The following is a 24,438-nucleotide window of genomic DNA, read 5'->3' as shown; positions in this document are numbered from 1 at the left end:
TAAATATTAACCGAGATCGAGATAGAATATTGATCAGCTCATTATCAAGCACTGAACAAACCTTATTAATCAAAAGAGAGTATCAATCCAGAACTAGAAGAAGCAAGAGTTAACATATACAGAGTACAGGCAGATACACAGCCAGAATAATTAGTAGGTTCACATTTCAGTTTAAAGAGCCAACATAATATGATATGCATTATCCACTAAGTTCATCTATGCTTCAAGTGAATGAATACCCTGCACAAAACCAAAATACCAATTAAACTACAGATCCTATTATATATTCTGCACTTTAACAAGTCAAGCTAATTAGATATTTAAAAAGCAAATGAAACAAAGTTGAGGAATCTGCTTTTTTGCAAAGAAATCAAGAACCAGACAAACGAGAATTCACTCGTTTTGTTATGAGCACAATGAAGATAGCTAAAGATCACAGCAAGGCCGGTCAAATACATTAAAGAAACACGACTCCAGCTAAAAGGTTCTTTGGTAAAAGGTATATTGGAGGCTACAAGATAGCTTTTCTAGAACCTGAGAATGACAATGTGCATTCAGAAAAGAATCTATGTTATATGCCTGCAATGCAAGCAAATTAAAGCTATTCACATCCTCTACTTTTCTTTCTTCTATCAAAGATCTGACTATCAGACCATTCAACCTCGGGGATGGTTCTTCTAATGGTGTTTATTTCTTTGTCCAACCAAATAGAATCTTAGGGAATAGTAGCCTTAATGTCTAGAATCATATAACTACTTCTACATTCAACTTCCTATTCCATCGCTCTCTCTAGCTCAACCTTTTTTCCCCTTACCTAAGAATCATCTTTCTGTTTGTTCTATGTCTATAGGTCCTTCATTATGTCAGCTTCTAGCAACCGTCATTTGAAATCCATAGGTGACAAAGTCCTATTCATAATAATAAATACTTCTAGAGCAGTCCAACCCCACCGCTAGCAGATATTATCCACTTTGGCCTGTTACATATCGATAGAAAGAGGTTTTCACACTCTTATAAGGAATGTTTCGTTCCCCTTCCCAACCGATGTGAGATCTCACACTCCACCCCCTTGGGAGCCAGGGTCCTTGCTAGCACACCCCCGATGACCAACTTTAATACCATTTGTAACAGCCAACCACATCGCTTGCAGATATTGTCCACTCTGGCCCATTACGTATAGTCATCGGCCTCACAGTTCTAAAACGCGTCTACTAGGGAGAGGTTTCCACACCCTTATCAGGAATGCTTCCCCCTTTCCAACTTATGTGAGATCTCACAACTTCAAAAATAGATTTTGCTAGCTAGCCCACTGGGTTGGACATATTTTTTGGCCTAATGTGCAACAAAATCGCCTACATAACCAATGCCTTAATATCTTATAATAAGACGGGTTTTGTCATTGTATGGTTGTCCTTAATGGCTTCTGTTCTTGTTAAACTCCCTCCTTTTCAGAATCCAAATTGCAACGCCATCACCTTTTCAACCACAGAACGCCAAGTTGTTAGATCCAAAAATAGATAAAGATCCTATTCATCAATGAAGCCGATTCAACAAAGGTCATCCGGTTACTTCAACGCTTAAAAATTATTGCCAAAACTAGCCAGCTGCCAATAATTAATATATTTACAAGGTGATCCAGCAGATGTTACACAAGGAGAAAGTTTCCATTCCGCAACGTCTGGAAACTATGATTTTTTTCTTTTTTATATCATTATAACTTCTGGGATTCTTAGCAGAAAACATTATATATTTAACCTCTCAAATTAGTCAAGGCGTAATCAAGAAAACCTTGAATTAGGAACGATATGAATATGGAAGGAAAATACAGATTCTGTTCAGAATTCATGAATATAGAAGATAATTAGAATCCAATCCAGTTAAAAAGGAAGACATTAGAAAATTTAAACCAATATCATCGTCCCGTTTCTGCAGAATTTAATCCAGAGACAATGCTTTCAACACCACAATCACAGAGCGGTAATGAAAATTAGATAAAAAGTCCCATTCACATGCATCTATCCCTATCCAATCCAGAATTACTCCTAAATTTTTAATTCTAACAGTGGAATTGGCCGTAAAAGATGCAGAGAGCAGAATATTGAAGAAACCCGAACCTCTTACGAAGAAGACCGACCCCCTTCACACACTGGGCTCTCGTTGAAACTCTTGGACGGATACTTAGCGGTGATCACCCCAACCTCGAAGACCAAATCCTCGCCGGTGGACCTAATACCAGTAATCGACCACCACTGGAACAAAGCACGAACTCGAATCCCGTCGAGATTGTGGATCCGACCCTTTGCAATCTTACCAGTGACAACCCTAGAAAACGAAGCCACGTAGTTGTCCGGTGGAAGCGTGAACTTGCACGAGTCGCCGAGGTCCAAAGAGAAGTCACCAGAGGTTTCATTGATGGTGTAGCTGGAGACGGCGGACGGCAGAAGGCCAAACGGAAACCCGTAATTGGCGAGGCGAGCGTGGGCAGAGGAGGGTGGCGCTTTTAGGTCATTCGAATCGGTGGATTGGGTCGAAAGAGAAACAAGAGCTGAGAAGAGAAAAAGAACGAAGATGGATTTCATGGTGAACTTCTTGTAGTTCCGATCGTCCTCGGAATCAAACCAAATGTTGTTTCCGATTTTACAAATTTCTGAGATTTTTCTTTCTTTCTTCTTCTTCCGAGTTATTGACCAGTCGATATGGATACGTCACTGTTCTCTCTTCCACAAACAATATCCCGATGGCGATGAAAAACCTTGACCTGTTAAACGACGTCGTGGCATTGACTATTTATATTCAATTATTTTCATACAAGATATTTCTATCATTATCTAAACAAATTGCAACGTTTGTTTTCAATCATTCTTTTTTTATTTTACTTATTAAAATTTCTTCTAGGTATAATTTTTTTATTTTAGTCAATTAATCAAACTTGATTCTTTTTGCATTGACTTAACGTTACATTCATAATAAAAAAAAATGTTTATGTGATGTCTCATTGGAGAGGAGAACAAACCACCATTTGTAAGGGTGTAGAAACTTTTTTCGCGCGTTTTAAAGTCTTGAGGGAAAGCCCAAAGAGGACAATATCTACTACCGTTTCACTCACCTCATTCAGGCCTAGTGTCCTCTCTGGTATCGCTCCGTGTTCACTTCCTTTGAGGATCAGCGTTTGGCACACTACCCAGTGTATGTCTCTGATACCACATCTATTGGAGAGGAATATAAATCATTTATGATAAGAGTGTAGAAACTTCTCCCTAGCATACACATTTTAAAACCTTGAAAATGATAGACGCTAGACTGTTACATGTTATTTTAATTATAGACCATATATAAGTTTAAAATGAACCAAATATTTGAGTTAGGCAGGTATAAATACTACTATTCCTATAAACAACATATAGAATAAAGAAATTAAGACACAAAATTATTAATTTGTTGATATGCCAATAATGATCAAGCTAGCGAGGACTGCCAAAGCTGCGAGCTTTTGACTTTAGAAACGCTCTCCACCACTTCATACGGCAAAATGTCTCCAATAACAATCACCATCTTAGTCTCCAAGTCCACAGTGAACGACCTCACTCCTGCGTTCATTTCCCAAAACAAATCTTCAAAAAAAAAAAAAAAAAAAAATTGTTAAATGATATGATATGATACCTTCCATCTTTGAAATATGTTTCTCCACTTTTCTTGCACAGCCTTTACAGTGCATGGACACCCTGAGCGTCACCATCTACAAAACCAAACCAACATAGTTACGGATCTGTGGGGCTAAGGAAGAAAGGGGGAAGTGGACACAAAATAGACCATGGGCTTGAGTTGAAAGGCTAAGCTCTGGCTTCCATTCACACCGTCCTCCAATGTCGGGAGTCGGCCCTTGTTGCTGCTGGCAATGAGCGGGTCTTTGTCAAAACGAGCGGTGGAAGTACATGACGAGGGACCGAAGCAATCCAGAGCCTTGGCGATTTTCTTCAGCTTTCCCATCAGAAAGCACTAAAATCTACCACAAATCAAGTGAATTTCATAATTAATAAGAGCAGGGAGAGGGAGACAGAGTATATAAAGAAGCATTTGGTGACCAAAATGAGAGTAAATTATAATGCTAAAATAATGGGTTTGGGTTGCAATAAATGAACCAAACTGTAAAATTTTGAGGCTCATAATTCAACCCAAGATTTAAAATTAAAAAATAGTTTCTACTTGTAAATTATTGTGAACAAATTTGAAAAGGTAAACAAGTGGATGCTTGTAGCAGGAAATAAAATGAATGTTGGAGGTGAAGATAACAGTTAGAGCAGGAAGGAGGGAAAAAGCTAAGGCTCTGGCCACCGGACACCTGCGTGTGCCGAGACATTTTGGGCTACAATAATTTGAGCCAGACGAGACAGTTTGGGCTACAATAATTTGAGACATGTATGAGCATTAATATTATTACGAGTCATTTTCGTTTTGTATTTATTTAAACGCAATTCAAGAAAACTTTTATAAAAATTATGTTGTAGTGTTATAGTGTAAGGGATACATCGTGGATGCAGAAGAATTTATTCTCTTCAAATTGTGTAAACCTCTGTATCTCTTTATTCATTTATATTAATGGGGTGTGAGTGTGATTGAAACGAGATTGTAAATTGTGTTTAAAATAAATTTGATCGATTATATTTTAAAATTGGCCATCTTTTTTAGGTCACGTGAGAACCATGTGAGGATGGAATAGTTTTGGAAATTTAGTTGAGAAGGAAGAGAAGAAGGAGAGGAGTCACATTATGCACGTGCGACTCACGTGAGTTTTGCTAATTTTGTAACAAATATTAAAATGCCTTCAAAGTGTTATAAATCATTATTTCTTTCTTCATCTAAATCACGAGTTTTATAAATAATAATAAAAAAAAAAAGGCATTTATTAAATTTTATCGTACATTTGAAAGAAAATGCAGAAAAAATAATTGTCAGAACAAATTTTCTAAGGTTTTAATGGTATAATTAATAAATGTTCGGCTTTAATATTAATGAAAAAAAAAACTAATTTGTGGTCCAAAATAATGGATAATGGAGGGTTTTTTTTTTTTTTTTTTTTTCACTTTCTGCCTTATTGATTAAATACTTGGTCTTGACCTAATTTTGTGTCAGCGATTATTTCCATGTCTACACTTATGCATGCTGTTAAACTCTACTATAATACTAAATTTAATATGCATATTTAAATGGTGTGACAATTTTAATTAATTGAGGATCAAGCTTATCCACTACCGGTAAATAAAGGCCCATTTTCAGACTGCAATTCGTGGCAGGGCAAGGCCCAAATACAGAATAAAACTGGCCCATATACTCCATAACCGAGAATATTAGCATAAATTTTGGTGGTTTTAATTTTGTTTTTAATAATCGTATGTATTATTCACTTTGAACATAGAGATAATATTTTTATGATTATTTTCTTAATTAACCAACAACGTCGAACTCTTAAAAAAAATATATATAAAAAGAAAAAAAGAAAAAACAATAATTTAGCAGTGTTATGAAGGTGTGGATTTGGGCAGGCTGTTCTGGAAACTAAGAAATAGATACGGGTAAATAATTAAGAAAATATGGACCAATTGTGAGTTGGCATGGCAGCTAAACTAACAGGAATAAATAAATGTTATTTTTTTAAAAAAATTATCGTACAATAAAACTTCCATAATTTATTAGTCAAACATATTAGGTTTATTTACTCGATTCGTTCTTAAATTCCAAGAACAATTTCATTTAGGCAAAGGAGGCAGGTTAGGTGTGCATTTCAACCCTTTATTATGTCATATTTAATGGTGTATCCATGTTATGTGATATGTTTTTTATGAAACAGGTGACATAAATATATGATTTTGTCTCTATTATTTATGCTACATTTTTTATTAGATATATCTTTGCTTGTAGTGAAACAGGTAGCATAAATATATGATCTTGTCCTTGTTTTTTTTATTTATTTATTTATTTTATTATTATTGTCGATAATAACATAGATTATGTATTTATGATGTATATATATGTTTTTTATATTCTTACGCATTAATTAATTACCATGTCAACTGATTTGAACAAAATGAAAATAATTATAATAATAAAATAGAAGTAGAAGGAGTTGGGTGAATTTATGATGGGGCCATTGAGATTCAGGTCCATGTTATTGGGGATCAGTGGTCTGCCTACACTGGGTCCTACTAGATTCAGCCATTTTTTTAATAAACAAAAATTTCAAAATCTTGAAAAAATTAATTTTCATGAAATTTGGAAGCAAAAATGAAAGATGTAACGGGAACAGAGTGTATAGGAAACCCAAAAGGAATACTAAATATAATATAGATATAAATTTAGATTAAGATGATAATACGAATAAAAGTAGAACTCATAGACCAAAAGAAGAGAAGTGGGGGTTTTGTTGAATTTATACAAGATCAACGCCGATGTAAAAGCCAAATATAGAAGCCAAACACTTGAGCTTCCTTTTTCTTCTTTCTCCGTGGGTGATGAGAGTTGGGAGAAGAATTGACCAGATTGAAGCTCAAAAGGGGAAATTGCAGGTGGGATTTCTGTGACGAATTAATTAATACAAGGGTGGTGGCGGAGGAGACGCGTATGGAACTCCGTAGATTGGTGGCAGGGGACCTCCGTATATAGGGCTTGGAGGCGGTGGGGGCGATGGAGATGGCGGTGGTGGGGAATTGAAGGGAATCGGAGACGATGGTGTTGGCGGTGGTTCTGAATATTGAGTATCTGGTGGGGGAGGTGGAGGAGGTTGTATGCAAGGAAGAGGAAGCGGCGATGGCGATGTGTAAACAGGGGATGGGGGAGAATGAATAGGTAATGGCGGCGGAGGGGAGGTGGGGTGTTGGAGAGGTGGGTTTGGGGAGTAGGATGGAGGAGATGGTGGATATGGGGAGCGGGGACAGTAGATAGGAGGTTGTGTGGATGGTGGCGAAGGGAAATGTGGTGGAGGCGGAGTGTGAACTGGGAATGATGGTGCTGGTGGTGATGATGCTACTGGAGGAGAAGGCTTGACCGGCGGATTTTGGACTTGTGGCGGTGATGGAGGTGCAGGTCCGGATGGTGAAGGAGGAATGGCTGGAGTGTGATCTATGGGCGGCGTTGAAGGTGATGGTTCGGACGGCGAGGGAGTTGGTGGAGAGTGATCTTGTGGCGGCGATGATGGCGAAGGTTCGGACGAAGAAGGTGGACCCGGAGGAGTATGGCCGTGGGGTGGTGAGGATGGTAAGGGCTCAGACGGCGGAGGTAATGCCGGCGGCGGATGACCTTTTGGGGGCGATAAGGGTGAGGGTAACGACGGCGGAGCATGATCTTGAGGCGGCGTTGAAGGGGTTGTGGGTGTAGACGGAGAGGAAGGCGAAGGTGGACCCCGCGGAGTATGGCCGTGGGGTGGAGAGGATGGTAAGGGATCAGTCGGCGGAGGTAATGCCGGCGGAAAAAGACCTTTAGGGGGCGATAAGGGTGAGGGTAATGACGGCGGAGCATGACCTTGAGGCGGCGTTGAAGGGGTTGTAGGTGTAGACGGAGAGGAAGGTGACGGCGGAGAAGAAACCAATGGCGGTGCCGACGGTGGCGAATGTGGCGACAGCGGAGGAAAATGGGGCGAGAGCGGCGGCGATGGAGGAGACACCTCCCCTGCCGGCGGCGGAGTAAATGGAGTAGAAGGAGAAACAGAAGAAGCACGGCATTTAAACGCATTACAATCAACACGCCTCGAAAAGAACGCCTTACATTGCCCACTCGGCCGCTGCGCCGGCCGTCCAGTCAAGCAATTCCTCCGATCACTGAAATCCGGAACCCTCAAACACGTCTGCGGCTCACCGGAGAAGAAGTTATTCGAGAACGTAAAGTTCTGAAGCTTAGGCAAATCACAAATACTCTCCGGAATCGTCCCAGAAAGAAAATTATTAGCCACATTGAGTTGCTCCAAACTCGCAAGCCCTCCAAATGTCTCCGGCAACGGACCCACCAGCTCATTGGAACTTACATCGAACACCGTCAAGTTCTTCAACGCCCCAATTTCGGGCGGCAAGCAAGAATTAAGCCCATTGTTCATCATAATGATCTCATTCAGCCTCGTCATGTTGCCCAACCTCGAAGGCACACACCCATGGAACTTATTGTTCCCAAGCACAATGACCGACACCGGCGAATTTCCAAAATTATCAGGCAGTTCGAATCTGAATCTGTTGTGGTTAATAAAAATGGCGTCTAAATCCTTATCGAACAGCTCTCTGGGTACATTTCCTTCGAATTCGTTAAACCTCAGATCCAAAAACTTGAGCGCCGGAAGCTTGAGAACCACGCCGGGGAACTTCCCAGCGAGCCGGTTATTACTGAGATCCAATTCGTGTAGCAACTTGAGACGATCAAATCTGTGAGGTAAAGTGCCGCAGAATCTGTTTGAGTTGATATGGAACAATGCAAGATCCACAAGCAAACCGAGCTCTTCAGGGAGGTACCCGGCAATGTCGCCGTGGTTGAGATCGATTCCAGCGACGGTGCGGATGTTGGGGTCGTCCAATGCGGGAGCACAGTAAACGCCGAAGTAGCTGCAGACGTCAGATCCGACCCAATTGGCGGTTTGATTGAAAGGGTCAGACAAAATGGCTAGTTTCCAAGCCTGGAGTGCAATGTAAGCATTTCTAATCCTCCTGTTTTCGAAAACCAGAGATGGGTCCACAGTGACTTCTTCGCCACGGTCACCAAACTCGTCTCTGTAGTACAGAAGCTGGCGGTGGGGGATGTAGAGAGCTTCCGCGTCAGAGAGGCTGCCATGGCTGACGGCGGGGAGGGCGGCGGCGAGGCGGAGGAATGCGGGAAGGAAGAGGAGGAGGAGGAGGGGTGAGATGTTGAAATGGGAGTTGGGATTCATCTGGAATGAGGCTCTGAAATTGAAAGTGTAGTGGAGTGTGATTTTAGTAACACCGTCCTTTCCTCTGTTCCTATTTTTCTAGTTATTATTTATTTTTCAGTCTTAAATTAGTATATTTTAAGAACAAAAATATATTCTTTTAAAAGAAACGTATAGTAAGCCCACCATTGGCCCAATTATGATATTTCAATGTTCGGCCCAATCATGCTATTTCAATGCGGCCCAATTAAGATATTTCAATGATCGGCCCAATTATGCTATTTCAATGTTCGGCCCAACTATGCTATTTCAATGTTCGGCCCAATTAGCTATTTCAATGTTCGGCCCAATTAGCTATTTCAATGCTTGGCCCAAAACAGAAGCCCAACTGAGAAAATACATTATAATTATTACAGATTTAAATTCCTGTGCAGCTGCTCCATTGCAAAACTAATGGAACTTTCACCACTTCCATCTGTTTGCTTTAATTTGGGAACCAAATCTCTGCACCTTTCCACTCCATCGTCTACCGACAAATAAATGTTCTCTTTCCCGATTGTTTCTGTGAAATCCGAAGCTATCATCTTCTCCATCACTACTATTCTTGGGTTTATAATTCCCATCTGTTCATCATCAAATATCGATTTCATTAATTTTCTAGATGTTTTGCAGAGGAAATGGATTGGTGGGGCACTGCGAAATTACCTGGATTCCGTTTGCTTGTAATGATCTGTGGATTTCAACTAGAGTTTCGATCCCTGTCATGTCGATGGAGGTAACTCCTGTACAAACAACCAAAACTCAGTAATGGGTCAAATTCATTCTGGACTGAATTATTGGTTTTTATCGCGTATTACCGCTCAACTCCAGCAGTACATGTTCGACGGATCCATCGTTGGTATCAGATATGGTCTGCTCATCACGAACCCATCTGAAAATCCTATTGAAAAACCACAAGATTCTGACTGGTTAGTCAAAGGCGTCATATTTGCGCCTAAACTGTTTGATAAAATGCGCAAATGAACTTTTACATTACCTTTCTCTGATGTAGTTGGCGTTGGCGTAATAAACAGGGGAACCAAGTTGAAGAACAATAATTCCAGGGGTTCTTGTTGCATTTGGGTACTGTTCCACGTCTCTATACAAACTGGAGTTTGTTATTTTCCCGAGTTTGCAAGTGGCTGGTCTAGCCATGTAAAGCAGAGCTCTCAGCAAAGCAAGTCCCACCTGATAAAAGAAGTCATAACATATGAGGAAAGACGAGGCTTTGAAACCTCCTTGGTTATGTTATGAATATAATTCACTGACCGAAAGCATGATGCCAACGTCCATGCTTAAGAGAGCAACGCCCAAAAAAGCCGCCATACATATGCAGAAATCAAACTTGTCGACCTTGAGAAGATGATACATTTCTTCATACTTGATGAGACCAAACATGGCAGACATGATAATGGCGGAGAGGGTTACAAGAGGTGTGTAGCTGAAGAGCGGAGCTAGAAAGAGGAGGGTGAGAGCCATGAAGATCGCCATGACTATGTTTGACATGGCTGTCCTACCCCCAGCATTGAAGTTCACTGCAGTCTTTGAGAATGGCCCTGAAAAAAGATAAGTCATTTCATTTGATCAATTACTGTTCATAATCTAACTGATATAATGAATAGTTTATATCACCAGTGGTTAGGTAGCAGGAAGTGAAAGATCCGAGGATGTTCATTAAACCAAAGGCTACCATCTCCTTGTTCCCATCGATTTGTTCATTTTTCATGATTGCAAAGCTCCGACCAATTGCTATTCCTTCCTGAGGCGATGATAATAAAGATTAGAGAATATGAATTTTGAGAGAAAAACGAAAAAGGGAGAGATCCAAGGAGTTACAGCCAAAGCCACAAGGGCAGTGATCAAGCCAGTTTGTACGACAACTGATATATATTTGGAGTCGAAGTTGAGGAAGTGAATAGAAACAGGGTTTATTCCTTTGCTCAAGTGACCCACCTGTGCGGTGATATCAAGTGGGTTATTACATCATAATCAAAAGAAGCTAAGAAAAGTCTCCAAATAGTGAAAAAGTAATGATCATACAGTTAAGATTCCATGCTGACTTCCATTGATGAAATAAGCAAACAAACACCCGACTACCACTGTCACCATGGGAGCCATCGCTGACACCCAGAAGAGCTTGGGGTTTCTGTTTCTCTGTTTTAACCACAAAAAAAAAAAAAAAAAAAAACCATTTTAGAGAAAGATGTCGGGAGGTTGGCGGGAGGTTGGGAGGGAGTCCCACTTTAGCTGTCCAGAAATAATCCGTTTATAAATAAGGACTACAGGTTTTTTTAGGGGAAGGACGGTAGAGCGTTTATAAAGAAGGACTACAGGTTTTTTTAGGGGAAGGACGGTAGAGCGTTTATAAAGAAGGACTACAGGTTTTTTTAGGGGAAGGACGGTAGAGCGTTTATAAAGAAGGACTACAGGTTTTTTTAGGGGAAGGACGGTAGAGCGTTTATAAATAAGGACTACAGGTTTTTTTAGGGGAAGGACGGTAGAGCCGCAATTCTTAACATGGCATCAGAGAGAGAGTCGTGATTCTCAATATGGCCATGTCAAACAAAAAAGTTGTAAGCCTCGATGGTGTAGTAAAAAATGACTCAAATGAGTAAAAAATGACTCAAATGAGTAAAAAATGATGGTGTATTTTGTTCGAAAACTCTAGAAAATGAGTCAAGCTTTGAGTAAGGAGAGGTTGTTCGAAAGTGTATTTTGTTGATTAAGAAGAGGAAAGTGTATTTTGTTGATTAAAAAGAGGTTGTTCGAAAGTTCCATAGGTCTCGAGGGAAGGTGTATAGTGTATTTTGTTCGAAGGAAAGAGGTCTCAAGGGAAGGTGTATAGTGTACTTTGTTCGAAGGATGCTCGAGGATTGTGGGCCCACTTTGGCTAATCCTCTCTTATTCCTAAGAAAAGATAGAGAAGAGAGAGAAAAGTTACTTACCAGGAACCTTGTAAACTGGAGGAATAGAAGGAAGACGATGCCGACAACAGCACTTTGCCATTTCCACTTTGCCAAACAAAGGATACGAAACAACAGAAAAGTTAATGTCTTTCAGGTGAAGCTGAACTGAAAAGAAAATATGAAAGGAAGAAACAAACCAACCTCATTTGTACGGGTGAACACTGCGTGAAGTACCGAAAAAACGTCAGTTTTAGAGGTGAAATGAGTGAGTCCAAGCATGCCTTTTAGTTGTTGCAGGGAAATGATCACAGCCGTCCCTCCCATGAACCCAAGAATTGTCGAGTGCGATAAGAAATCCACCAAAATTCCCAGTCTGCTCATCGGAAAACCAACACAAACGATCAAAAATTGGATTTTTATAAGTTGAGTTCACATTTTGAATTGTGGGATCGAGTTGGGTCGCACCGTAGAAAGCCTAAGGTGGCCTGAAAGACACCGGTAACAAGGGTGGCGGTGAAAACCAAGTGGAGATACAATGTGGGTTCTTCTTCCGGCGAAGCCACTCGTCCGATGATTTGCGATATGAGCAAGGAACATGCTGCCACCGTCCCTACCGCCAGATGCTTGGAGCTTCCAAACACCGCATATACAAGCGGAGGAACGAAGCTAGAATCTAACAATATCATACAATTGTAGAGAGTCGTTAAATTACTTTAATTAGACAACGTTTTAAATTAGGCAAGGGGAATGGGACTCACAAAGGCCAATGATGGGAGGGAGGGTGGCGAGCTTGGCGTAGCTGATGCCTTGGGGAATAGCGAGGCTAGTAATGGTAATACCAGCAAGCAAATCATACTTAAACATACTCAAGTTGTATTTAGGAAGCCATTCCAATATGGGGATGAAATATTTGAGGACCTTTTTCACTCGCTGCACAGCCCCTCCGCCATCTCCAAACTGCCTGAACGGATCATCAGGGAAAAACGTCTCTTTCAGATCCGATTTCAGCCTCTTCCCAAACGCCCTAGGAGCAGCAAAGCTCACATTTTGATCACATTTGAAGGAACCCATTAGAGCAAACCCAACAATTAGTGAATAATTGAAGTGATTGGGGTGAATTGAATGAAGAGAGTTATTATATAGAGGAGATGTTTAGTGGAGAATGATAAGAGGATGAGAGGGCGATGATGGTAAATGGATAAGACAGAACAATAGATTGGAAGTGGCAGGAACTATTCGAGTGTTTCTATTTAGACCCTTTTGGAATTGGGAACAGACATAAATTAAGGTTTGGCTCTTGGGTGTTCCTCAAACTTGTCAAAAACGTTTGAATCACTATGCCTGTTTTGTGACGGTCTTGGTTGTTGGGATATTGAACTATTTATAGTGAAGATTTGTTAAGATATACAGTAGATATTTAGTAAATATATATATATCTATATATATATATATATATATTTCATCAATGGTCAAAATGTTCTTTTTACCTGTCATCAATAAAACCTTTGACTAATATTCATTTTATTTGTGTTCATCGAGTGTGTGAGCATCCTATCCTTATCTATATTCCTTATCTATATTGAGTGTGTGAGTTGACTCAAAAATACTACCAAAATTTACAAATTTCCATGCAAATGTCAAGTTTACACCTTGATATATAGAGAGAAATTAATATTTTAATAAGAAACTCCACTAAACTTTAGTTGTTGTGATAATAAGCACTAACTTGTAGTTAAATGTTAAATATGAAGATGGGAGGAATAATGAATTTAAATGCAAAATGGACAAAAAGGGTTTTGAAATTTGAGTGCCAAAAGGGAAGAACATAAACCTTTTGAATTTCTCTTTTATATACTTCATTACTTTATTTGTATTGTAACATTTATATATTATTATAAAGGAACAAAAATTGGATTTTAGTACTTAATAACCAATAAAATCTTGGAGATATTAATTAAAGACGACCCTAAATAAAGATAAGACAAAGTAACACCAACCCACTCGATAAATTTCTCTTTTTGTGCAAAAATTTATAAAAAGTTTGAAACGCAAGAGCTTCCATGTTTGAATTCCTTCACAAAGGGACTCAATTAGACCTCCTTTATGAACCCTAATCTTCAATTTGAATTCCCACCATTGTTGATTGAATGGACTTCCATGAACTTATTCAATCAAGTGGGGAGCATAATAATTATAAACACCCTCTCCTCATTTACACATAACCTTCTTCATCTCTCAACAACAATTAGAATCCAAATCCATATGAATTCAATTATATTGAGAAAGAATTGTTCAGTAATTTCGTCCATTGGCCAAAAGGATGGAGAAATTTGGTTGGTAAGATACTAAAACAATTAGTCAATGGGGGAAAAAGGGAAGGATGTCACCTCTTGACAAGGCTCATGCGTGGCTTCCATTACCTCCTTTAACAAAAACACCCTCATATCACTAATACATTTTTAGGGTTTCGGGTTTGAAAACAAACCGTTTCGCACGTAACAATGACGATGACGATCGAAAAGGCTTCAAAAATTTTAAATTTAGCAGTAATTAACGTATAGTATTAGCAGGGAGGGTTTCGAACGCAAAATTGTATGTCGTCGAATAAAAGAAAGGGTTAAAAAGTATTTGAAGACGGGTTAAGAATGGGGTATAAGTAACCCTTGGGGATGGCCTTTGGTGGCTGGAAAAGACAGAATTTGGGGTGTGAAGTGGGATGAATGAAGAAGCAAAACTCCACAGAGATTTATTGGAGGAAGAATTATAGTTGGGTTAAGCAGTAGTCTTCCTTTATAAGATTAAAGAGTGAATTATTGGGAAGAAATAATGAAATTTTTGCATCCATCATCACCAACTCAAAATAGATATGTATAAAATAAGAATGATTTGATAGCATAAGGCTTTGTTTTGATGATGCATAATTGCTTTCATGCATTTCATCTTAAACTCATTGGTAATACAAATTTCTCCATTTTTGTAGGAATGAAAATTAGTAATTATAATTTTATTGGTTAGTTTATGCTCAAATTGGAAAAAAAAAAAAATAGAATTAAGAAAGAAGATTAGATTTAAGTATCCATAATAGATCTTCCACTCGTGATAATGAACAATATATTATGTCTTTTAATCATATTATTCAATTATTTTGTCATTCTTTATTGATCACATCCATTAAATAACCACCATAGATTCTTTTTTTTTTTTTTTTTTTTTTTTTTTTTTTTTGGAACTTGGAGACTTTGTACAATGATTAGGTCAGCAAATTCGAAATCATATTCTAAGGAAGATGTGAAGAAACCGTTCAAATGATCACAAGTCATGTTAAAGAAGAATGAAGCTTTATATCTTGGATTGTTACAAATTTTGAGGCGATGTAAAGCCATGCATATTATTTTTAGAGTGAGAATTGGAAAATATAGTAAAAAGAACATTGTTACTTTTGTTTCGTCTAGGGCTAAGTTTCGTTGCCATTATATAGGGTTTAGATTGCATGTTTAGAATTATTCAAGTTTAATATGATCGATCTTGTTTGTAGAGTGATTCAAATCTTAAACAAGTGTTCTTACCTTGAGATATATAATCAATAAGTTAATTTAAATCTTACTCCTATTCGATTGATTTTTTATCATTTGGTATTAGAGCATTTGTTGGAGGAAAGTGGATAAGATTTGAAGCTTGGGATTGAGAGATTAAAAAATAAGCGATTTTAGGGGTTTAGTGTATATATTATTTGAGAAAAAGATTAGAAGCCCTCGATATGAAAGAGGCCCAAAGAGGGCCCATTATTAGGCGAAAGAAGCCCAAAGAGGGCCCATTATTGGGGTAAGGCAATTTCAGAACAAAAATTATATATTTTAATTAGGAAGATTATAAGGAGCCCAATTCATTTATTTAGCAAACCAATGTATATACTTTATCATGTGACCACCATTCCTTATGGGTTGCTTGTGGGCGGTATATCTGATGTCCTGGAGGTTGTGTGGGTACAAGACTTGAACTCGGCAATGCTACTCAGGGCTATGGATTTTACGTTTCTTATGGGTACTGCATCTAATGTCGTCGACATTGTTCGTACTAGATTTCAAGCCGTCGGTGCTTTTTCATGGCTGTGGCTTTGTAATACCCAATTCAAATAAACAGTCATCAATCACTGTGCTACGATCGACTATAAGGAGAGGATGATATTAGGCATCACGACCCTCCACAATGATATGATATTGATCACTCCTTAATTAGTCCATGTGAGACTCCCTCTCAATCATCCTCAATAAATGACTCCACCCGTAGAAGCATGAGTTAGTGCATTTATGGTTGTTTATAGAAAACAATTTTAAAAACCGTTGTGAAGAAAGTTATGAAAAATATTTAAAAAGAGACAATATTATAAGTTACCAAACAATAATGAACTAAGACATTAATAACATATAAATTGACAACTAAACTAATAGTATTTAATTGAGAAGACACAAATAAATTATCATAGTAAATAAACAAGTAGCTAACAATAAGATTAAAAAAAAAAAAGGGGGGGTTAATATTATTCTAATAATCTTTTGCATTCATTTTATAAATAAGTTTGAGCTATACATTATTAGTAAATGCAAGCGCAAGAAGCAAAAGGTATAAGGGGAGGGGGGGAGTTGGTATTGACGCGTCGTAAACTAAGCGCGCGCGCGCGCATAATGCGTATAAGAATGAATCAAAGCCAAGGAGAATTAACCAAAGGAGTGACGACGGCTTTGGTTTGAAGATACTTATGGATAGCCTGCATTCCAGAGTCTCTCCCGAACCCACTCGCCTTATACCCTCCGAACGGGCAGCTCGAGTCGAAAGCAAAGTAACAATTTAGCCAAATGGTACCCGCTCGGATGGACCTGGACACCGTGTTGGCTATGTCTATGTTGTTCGTCACTATCCCAGCTGCCAGCCCGTACTTGGTGTTGTTTGCGCTCCTTATTCCCTCTTCAATCGTCCTGTCATAACAAAACTCGTAATAAATTCAAAATCATCAATATACTTAAACCACTCCCACAAAAAGATCGTGTTTTTACTTGAATTTTATGACGGAGAGGACTGGCCCGAATATTTCATCCTGCGCAATCAGCGAGTCTTCCTGGGAATTCAATTACTATTCAGCATAATTGAAGATGATAATAACAGAGGGTGTAAAAAACAGAGGAAAATGCAGGACCTTGACGTCTGTGAAGATTGTGGGCTCTACGTAATACCCCACTTCGCCTATACGCTTGCCGCCTGTAACCAGCGTTGCTCCTTCTCTTTTACCGTGTTCTATGTACATCAGAATCTTATCCAGTTGCTTTTTGTCCACCTGCAGAATTTTCAGTCAGTTTCATTGATGGGTGTTACCCAAAACTCTGTTTATTGACTTGTCATCACCTGGGGTCCATAATTAACTTTGGGATCAAAAGGGTCTCCCACCACCCAGGATTTGGCCTTTTCGCTAATCTTTTTGACGAATTCATCATAAATTCCTTCTTGAACCAGAACCCGGGAGCCGGCCACGCAGATTTCTCCCTGTACACCCATCAAAATTGAGGCATGTGGTTGACAGAGACGCTGAAATTGTTGGCAAGGTTAAGAGTGGTTTACCTTGTTGTAAAAAATGGCGAGGAGAGCAAGATCGACGGCTTTGTTGATATCAGCATCATCGAAGATTAGAAGAGGGGATTTGCCTCCTAATTCCAATGACACTTGCTTCAGGTTACTGGCACTTGCGGCCTGCATTATCAACCTCCCCACCTTGGTTGATCCTGTGAAGCTCACCTGAAAAGCGTACCATTATTAATGAATCATCCCGACCCCATTTCTCTCGTGTTTCATGAGTTAGTGTTGAGGATTATTGAAAGGAATAGTCTTACGTCGGCTCATTAAGAAAAAGATCATGGGATTATAAGTGAGAAACACCATTTTTCATTGGCATAAGGCATTTTGGAAAAACTAAAAGCAAAGTCATAAGAGTTTATTCTCAAAGTGGATAATATCGTACTGTTGACGAGGTTTGTTGCTTTTAACATAACATGGCATTAAAGTCATGCTCTTAACTTAGCCATATCAATAGAATCTTCAAGAAGTTGCTGAGTCTTGAAGGTGTAGTAAAAAGTGACTCAAGTGTCGAAAAAAGTAACATTTGTTCGAGGGCTCCAAAAAAAAAAAAAAAGAGTCAGGGGAGACTCTATGATGTATTTTATTAGTGGGATGATTGTTGAGAATTATTGAAATGAGTGGTCTCACATTAACTAAATAAGAAAAAGATCATGAATTTATATTTTCGTTAGTTTGAAACGATCGTATTCTTAAAGTGGATAATATTATACGTTACCTTGTCAATATCCATGTGTGATGCAAGGCTGGACCCTGCGGTTGGTCCATATCCAGTCACAACGTTGAGTACTCCATCTGGAATGCCAGCCTAATATGCCACGTCAAAAAATCGAGATTAAAAAAAAAGGAAAAAAAAAACGTCCACATATGCTAGGTCATCCATTCACCACAATGTCAAAACCCAATTATATTTTATAAAAGTCCAAAAAATACTTTCCCGATATAAATTAGTCATTTTCATGCTAATTTTAATTCATTTAATTATTGCGATAAAAAAGAGAGGTAGAGAGACGCCGGACCAGTTTGGCGAGATGAGCGTAGAACAGGGCGGAGAGGGGCGTCTGTTCGGCGGGCTTGACGATCATGGTACATCCGGCAGCCAACGCCGGGCTAACTTTCAACCAGAACATGGTCGTCGGAAAGTTCCACGGTATGATATGACCCACCACTCCAATCGGCTCCAGTAACGTGTAGCCATGAAGCGGCCTTGACATTTTCAATATCTTGCCGTGAATTTTATCCGCTGCACCTGCGTAGTACCGCAGCGTATTTGCAGCCCCGGGTATATTCACTATCTTCCCCAGATGAAACGATTTTCCAGCGTCGATGGTATCCAACGCTGCCAGTTCCTCCACGTGTGCATCTATCAATTCCGCTAGTTTTGTCATTATCCTCCCCCTCTCCTGCACATTATAACCCAATAATCCAAAAACATTAACATGTCATTTTCTTTCAATTATTATTGGAAAATAAAAATAAAAGAAAATTGTCAGAGAAAATTGTAGAAGTTGTCGTCGTCACTCAATGCTGGCCTGTAACTCTAGATCATATGCTAACCAAGACAATTTCACAAACACGTAACGCAATGCTACTTTTAAAATTAAATTAAATATTTAATCTAATTAGTTATGTTTAAACTATAAATTATGACGGACATAGCAAAGTATTGGAATGGATATTAATTTGTAATTAAAAAAAACTATTAATTTAAACTATAAATTTGAGGAGGATAAAGTGGGGGAAAAGGTATGAAGAAGAACAAAAATAGAAATACTCACGGCGCCGGACATGCGTGGCCAAGGGCCATGATCGAAAGCCTCACGGGCGGCTTTCACGGCCAAATCCACGTCTTCTTTGTCCCCGGCGGCCACCGACGCGATAACCTCCCCTGTTCTTGGATCTATGGTCTCCAAAGTTTTTCCTGTTCATTTTTTATTTTCGAACAACACCCAAAAAAACCCAGATTGGAATTTAACCAAAATTCTTCGTAAAACCCAGATAATCGGGTTGTCGGAAATTGGATTTTCCGACGGCGACAGGGAAATCTCCGACGACCCATGATTTTTCAGGCAGAGAGAGACACACACACACACACATATATATATATACCTGAAACAGAGTCAAGGAATTGTCCATTGATGAAAAGCTTTGTGAACTTGATTTTGGGTAAATTGAGCTGGGATTGAGAATTTCCATTGCAGTGATTCTCCTCCATCTTGGTATGTGTATCACTGTTGGTGTGAGTGTGGTTTGGATTAACGGAAATAGATATGAATTTGCAGAGAGGAGTGCGTGTGGTTTATAGGAGAAGGCAGAAGACAGCTTATATAGGCAATTCTGCAGCGCAGCCAGAATGAAGGCAACAACATCTCCAGGCACTCCATGTGGGTCACTTTCATGACATTAATTTCAATGTGGACTTTTTTTTTACACTTTCTTTTTTCAGAAAAAAACGCACCCACATGTGCATGTAATGTAAATGGTAATAATCTCCAAAATGTAGAAACTCTAATATTCAGGTTAAAAAGTTTAATCCCACATCTTTGACTTATAAAATAAAGATGAAAACTAAATGATAGTTATTATCTACAAACCAGCCGTGCACTCACCCAATTCCCAGGTGGACTCTAAAAATTAGTCAAAGTTTTACCGTTATTAAAATGTATCTCAAAACTATAGGATATACTCTAAACATATTGCCTATGCCACGTGTTCACAATTCTTCATACGTGTCATCGCCACGTCTTCAATATGTTTGCCATGGAAAGAATCGAAAAAACGTAAGAAACTAGGACAAGACAGAGGACAGGGCTACAACTGACATTTCCAATAACCCCTGCGTTACTCTTACGTTGCTATTTACTTACATGTGTTAAATTGTATTTAAATTAGAAGGGGAGTTTGTAAATCGCTTTTATAATTTAATAAATAAATTTTAGTCACCATTAATTAATACTTTTTTAAATTTTAATTTTGTACTTAATACATCATAAAATCGAAACCTTTCGTTTTAAATTTAATACTTCTATATATATATGGGAAGCTTAAAGGTAATAAATAATAACCAATAAAATGATTGGGAATAAGTAATTACTCCACTAATTTTCATATATATATATATAGATATATATATGAAGAGTTCTATATATATATGGGAAGCTTAAAGGTAATAAATAATAACCAATAAAATGATTGGGAATAAGTAATTACTCCACTAATTTTCATATATATATATATATAGATATATATATGAAGAGTCAAAGTTATTGTTATAAGGGCGATTAATTAATTAATTTTTTTTTGGATAAATGTGTTTAAAAAAAATATATGAATTGACAACGTGAAACTGAAATATATTAATATTTTATGTTATTTTGTTGATGGAATTTTGATAAAATATTGGGGTGAATTGAACAGATTGGGATCTAAATATTTTTGAAATATAAAAATAAAGTAATAATGCATATCGTATTGAATCGGTGTGGCCTTGGCCTTTTCTTTCTTTTTCTCTGTCTTAAAATATTATTAAATATTTGCAATAATTAAAACTTTAAATTTTGAGAAATTTTAATTTGTATTTTGTAAGGAATATTTTTTTAATTTAGTATTTCATGTTTTAATTATTTTTCAATCATATGCTTTGAATTTTGATTTTTCATGTCTACCTTAATTTTGTTCTTTAATTTTTAATTAAAAATGGTTAAAACATATGGAATTGTGTTGTTACTTTATAACATTAGTTATTAAACTGAAAAAAAAAATAAAAAAAAAATACATAATTAATTAGGTAGACTAGATATATTAGACTTAATTATTGTTGAAACGGTAGTTTGCATTTAATATTTTTAGACTAATATCTCAACTGTTTATAATAAATATTAGACATTTAACTACAATTTATTATTAGTGTTTAATAATCTAGTTAACCAACAATCAATGACCTCCACTTTCTCCATGACCCAAACTACGACATTGAATTATTTATGATAATAGAGTTGTTTTAACGTGTCAACCAATATTTTATTTTCAATCCCATGTTTTTTTAGAATTTTTTTTTTTTAAATATAGTTAATATTGAATGGTTGTAAGTCGAGTAGATTTAATTTTAACGCTTTTATGAGTAGGGCACTAAATTTAATGTATTAGGAGTTATTAATTTTATAAGCATTTTTTTCAAACTATATTTGCAAAATCGTGTGGCCTCTTTGAATTTGATATGGTACAGATTACTTTATATATGGAGTTAGGTGGAAGGTAAAATTATATGAATAATGAATTGAATTTTTCGTTATAATTAAGATAAGTATTGTTTAATAGTTAGAACACTGCTTCTTTTTAGAGAAGAGATGTCCATTTCCGTTCTCATCCTCGCCCCGTATATATATATATATATATATATATATATATATTTTATATAAAATTCATCTTCACCATTTTTTTTTATTTGTTTAAAATTTTTATTATATATAAATAAAAATCTAGTGTATTTGAGATTGTGTCTTGTAATATTTAAATGGAAGAATATGAGTTGTAATATTCAAATTTAAACTTATTATGAATTAACATTTAAATTATATTTTGACACGAAATATATTTTTTTTCTATGATATTCAACACCTTTTTTCTATAAATGTAAGTAATATAAAAAAAAAAAAAAAAAAAAAAAAAAAAAAAAAAACATAATTTTTTTTTATTCTATTTGGTTAAATTTATGATTTAAAAAATGTGTGAAAAATTATACGAAACTTGTTGTGGGGAGGAGATGGAAAAACCATTTCTTAGTCCTACCTCATCCACCGAACATGTCTACATCTTTCTCAAACATTTTCATGCACTTCGATCCCCACAAAATTATTCGAAAATTTTTGTGGGGATGGAGATGGAAAAACTATTTCTTATCCCTACCTTGCCGAGCGAACATGTCTACATCTCTCTTAAAAGCATTTTCACTCATTTCGATTTCCACAAAATTATAAGAAATTTTTTTTTTTGTCCAAGGAACATGTCTACATCGTTCTCAAACATTATTGTTTTAAAAATATATATTTATTTATGAGAATTTCCAATTATTAAATGAGTGGTTGAGATCGATCCAAGTTGCGAAAAGGAAAGCTGTTCGATGAATTTGGCTGTAAAAATGGAAATTGACTGTTTAAATGTTTGCAAACTTAAAAAAAAAAAAAAAAAAAAAAAAAATTGAAATTGTTTATTAGAAGATGACAAAACACTCCCATCAAATTGAAATTAAGAAATGAATTTCAGTGCTTTCTTGGGCACGTCGTGTAAAATAAATAACAAAACAAAAATTAATTTCAATATATCAATTTAAATTAATTTATCATAAACCAATTAAGCCACAAAAATTTGATTATGTTTACATTTCTAACAATACGACTAAAAAACTGAGACAGTGACAACACATCCAACCACTAAAAAAAACATATTCCATTTACACTCTTTAGCTGTCTGTCCATCAGCTCCGACCTTTTTTATTTTTATTTTTTTTTTCTAATTAAAAACAAAACATACGTGATGATAATCTTTTTTTTTTAAAAGAATCTTTTTTTTCCATAAAAAATAACCAAATAAAATAAAATAACAATTATATTCAAAAGATAAGACGTAATAACCACATACTAACACGAGTTATTCTAACATGAAATGAGTACCAGCAAAAACGCTGACTTGAGGTGGATTGTGAAATCTCACATCGGTTGGAGAGGGAAATGAAACATTTTTTATAAGAGCGTGGAAACTTGTGCATAGCACACGTTTTAAAATCTAGAAAAAGTACAGAAGAAAAAGCTCGGAAGAGAACAACATCGGCTAGTGGTGGACTTGTGTTATTACACAATAACTTTCAATTCTTTTAAGAACTCTTATGTTCGATATCACATTGGTTGATTGAGTTTAAAATATTTAGAATAAATGCAAACTGGCGTTTACTTTCATGAAGTTGACATTAAAATGAAATACATGGTTTGAACAAAGAATAACTAAAGAATCATTTGGCGGGTTCTTCAATTTTTTTCTTCTTTCATTTAAATTATACATAGAACATGATTATTCATCAATAATTAATGTTTAAAATAAAGGATAATAAATTAGATAACGTATAAACCAAGATAACTTAGTTTTATTCCACATATTTGTGGTGTAGCGAATAGTCAAAAGAATGGTAGCCAATATATTGCAATGCTTAATTCAAATAATTTAATATTCTTATAAATAAACTTCAGAATGTTTGATTAATCCACACCACTTATAAAAGTTTTTTTTATTTATAATCAAATAAATTACAATGATATGAAAATAGTAATAAATGAAAAATAAATTACAAGGATATGAAAATAGTAATAAATGAAAAATAATAATAAATGAAAAGATATCTATAGTAATAAGACAAATATTCGATATTTACCTTATAATAAAGTATCAAATATAATATAAATATCCTTAACAAAACTAATGGTCAAAATTGATAAATTCATAAAATATTAAATACTAGGTCAAACTTGGGTTCTTATTTTCCGTAAGAAAACTGGAATAATTAAGTATAATATAGTTTTGTGGGTTTATTTGGAAGTTTGGACTATTATTTGATTATCAATAATTACAAGATTTCCAGGTCAACTTACATGAATGATGCACCAACTTGTGTATAAACTCATCCTTATTCTAATAATTCATTTAATTAATTAATTAATTCTTCTCTTCTATTACCAAATGAATTATCTTCTCCGTTTTACGTTTATCACTCAAATTCTAGTTTCATCAACTTTATAAAGCTTTTGTAATTATGTGATAGAAATATTCTGGTGTAAAATTTCTCAGAAATGTTCTAAAACTGTGAGACTAACGACAATGCGTAACGAGCTAAAATAGATAATATTTGTTAGCCGTGAACTTAGACTGTTATACTAATAAAATATTTGTGTTTGTTTTATAAATTAAGAATAGCTCGATTCACATGACGTGTGTCGTACCGACCAA

At 36.5% G+C, this 24,438-nt stretch overlaps 4 protein-coding genes and 1 pseudogene across 4 annotated transcripts; all 5 read right to left on the bottom strand.

Moving 5' to 3' along the window:
* Positions 1–41: 41 nt before the first annotated feature.
* Positions 42–2,709, bottom strand: LOC111779757 (DUF538 family protein (Protein of unknown function, DUF538)). The gene is made up of 2 exons (XM_023659879.2): positions 2,115–2,709; positions 42–240 (listed from the first exon to the last, which is right to left on the bottom strand). Exon 1 carries the CDS (start codon positions 2,577–2,579, stop codon positions 2,118–2,120), a length of 462 nt encoding a protein of 153 aa, XP_023515647.2. The 5' UTR covers positions 2,580–2,709; the 3' UTR covers positions 42–240; positions 2,115–2,117.
* A 577-nt stretch (positions 2,710–3,286) lies between these two features.
* On the bottom strand, positions 3,287–4,268 carry LOC111779758 (copper transport protein ATX1-like). Its single transcript, XM_023659881.2, has 3 exons — positions 3,811–4,268; positions 3,661–3,736; positions 3,287–3,587 (listed from the first exon to the last, which is right to left on the bottom strand). Exons 1-3 carry the CDS (start codon positions 3,985–3,987, stop codon positions 3,457–3,459), a joined length of 384 nt encoding a protein of 127 aa, XP_023515649.2. The 5' UTR covers positions 3,988–4,268; the 3' UTR covers positions 3,287–3,456.
* Positions 4,269–6,328: 2,060 nt separating this feature from the next.
* On the bottom strand, positions 6,329–9,033 carry LOC111779752 (leucine-rich repeat extensin-like protein 4 pseudogene; annotated as a pseudogene).
* A 116-nt stretch (positions 9,034–9,149) lies between these two features.
* On the bottom strand, positions 9,150–13,037 carry LOC111779753 (putative sulfate transporter 3.5). The gene is made up of 12 exons (XM_023659876.2): positions 12,582–13,037; positions 12,289–12,496; positions 12,025–12,196; positions 11,863–11,928; positions 10,958–11,071; positions 10,754–10,870; positions 10,550–10,676; positions 10,187–10,473; positions 9,915–10,105; positions 9,736–9,818; positions 9,584–9,660; positions 9,150–9,501 (listed from the first exon to the last, which is right to left on the bottom strand). The coding sequence occupies exons 1-12, from the start codon at positions 12,892–12,894 to the stop codon at positions 9,289–9,291; spliced, it is 1,968 nt and encodes a 655-aa protein (XP_023515644.2). The 5' UTR covers positions 12,895–13,037; the 3' UTR covers positions 9,150–9,288.
* Positions 13,038–16,340: 3,303 nt separating this feature from the next.
* LOC111779756 (aldehyde dehydrogenase family 2 member C4) lies at positions 16,341–19,710 on the bottom strand. Its single transcript, XM_023659878.2, has 9 exons — positions 19,555–19,710; positions 19,224–19,366; positions 18,465–18,848; positions 18,164–18,253; positions 17,434–17,607; positions 17,221–17,358; positions 17,015–17,152; positions 16,875–16,936; positions 16,341–16,796 (listed from the first exon to the last, which is right to left on the bottom strand). Exons 1-9 carry the CDS (start codon positions 19,658–19,660, stop codon positions 16,523–16,525), a joined length of 1,509 nt encoding a protein of 502 aa, XP_023515646.2. The 5' UTR covers positions 19,661–19,710; the 3' UTR covers positions 16,341–16,522.
* Positions 19,711–24,438: the final 4,728 nt, after the last annotated feature.

The sequence above is a fragment of the Cucurbita pepo genome, chromosome 18 (genome assembly GCF_057944985.1).
Source record: "Cucurbita pepo subsp. pepo isolate OVF chromosome 18, ASM5794498v1, whole genome shotgun sequence".
NCBI classification, from domain to species: domain Eukaryota; kingdom Viridiplantae; phylum Streptophyta; class Magnoliopsida; order Cucurbitales; family Cucurbitaceae; genus Cucurbita; species Cucurbita pepo.
Note: the sequence above shows the minus strand (reverse complement) of the source record. Positions and strands in the feature narration are given on the sequence as shown.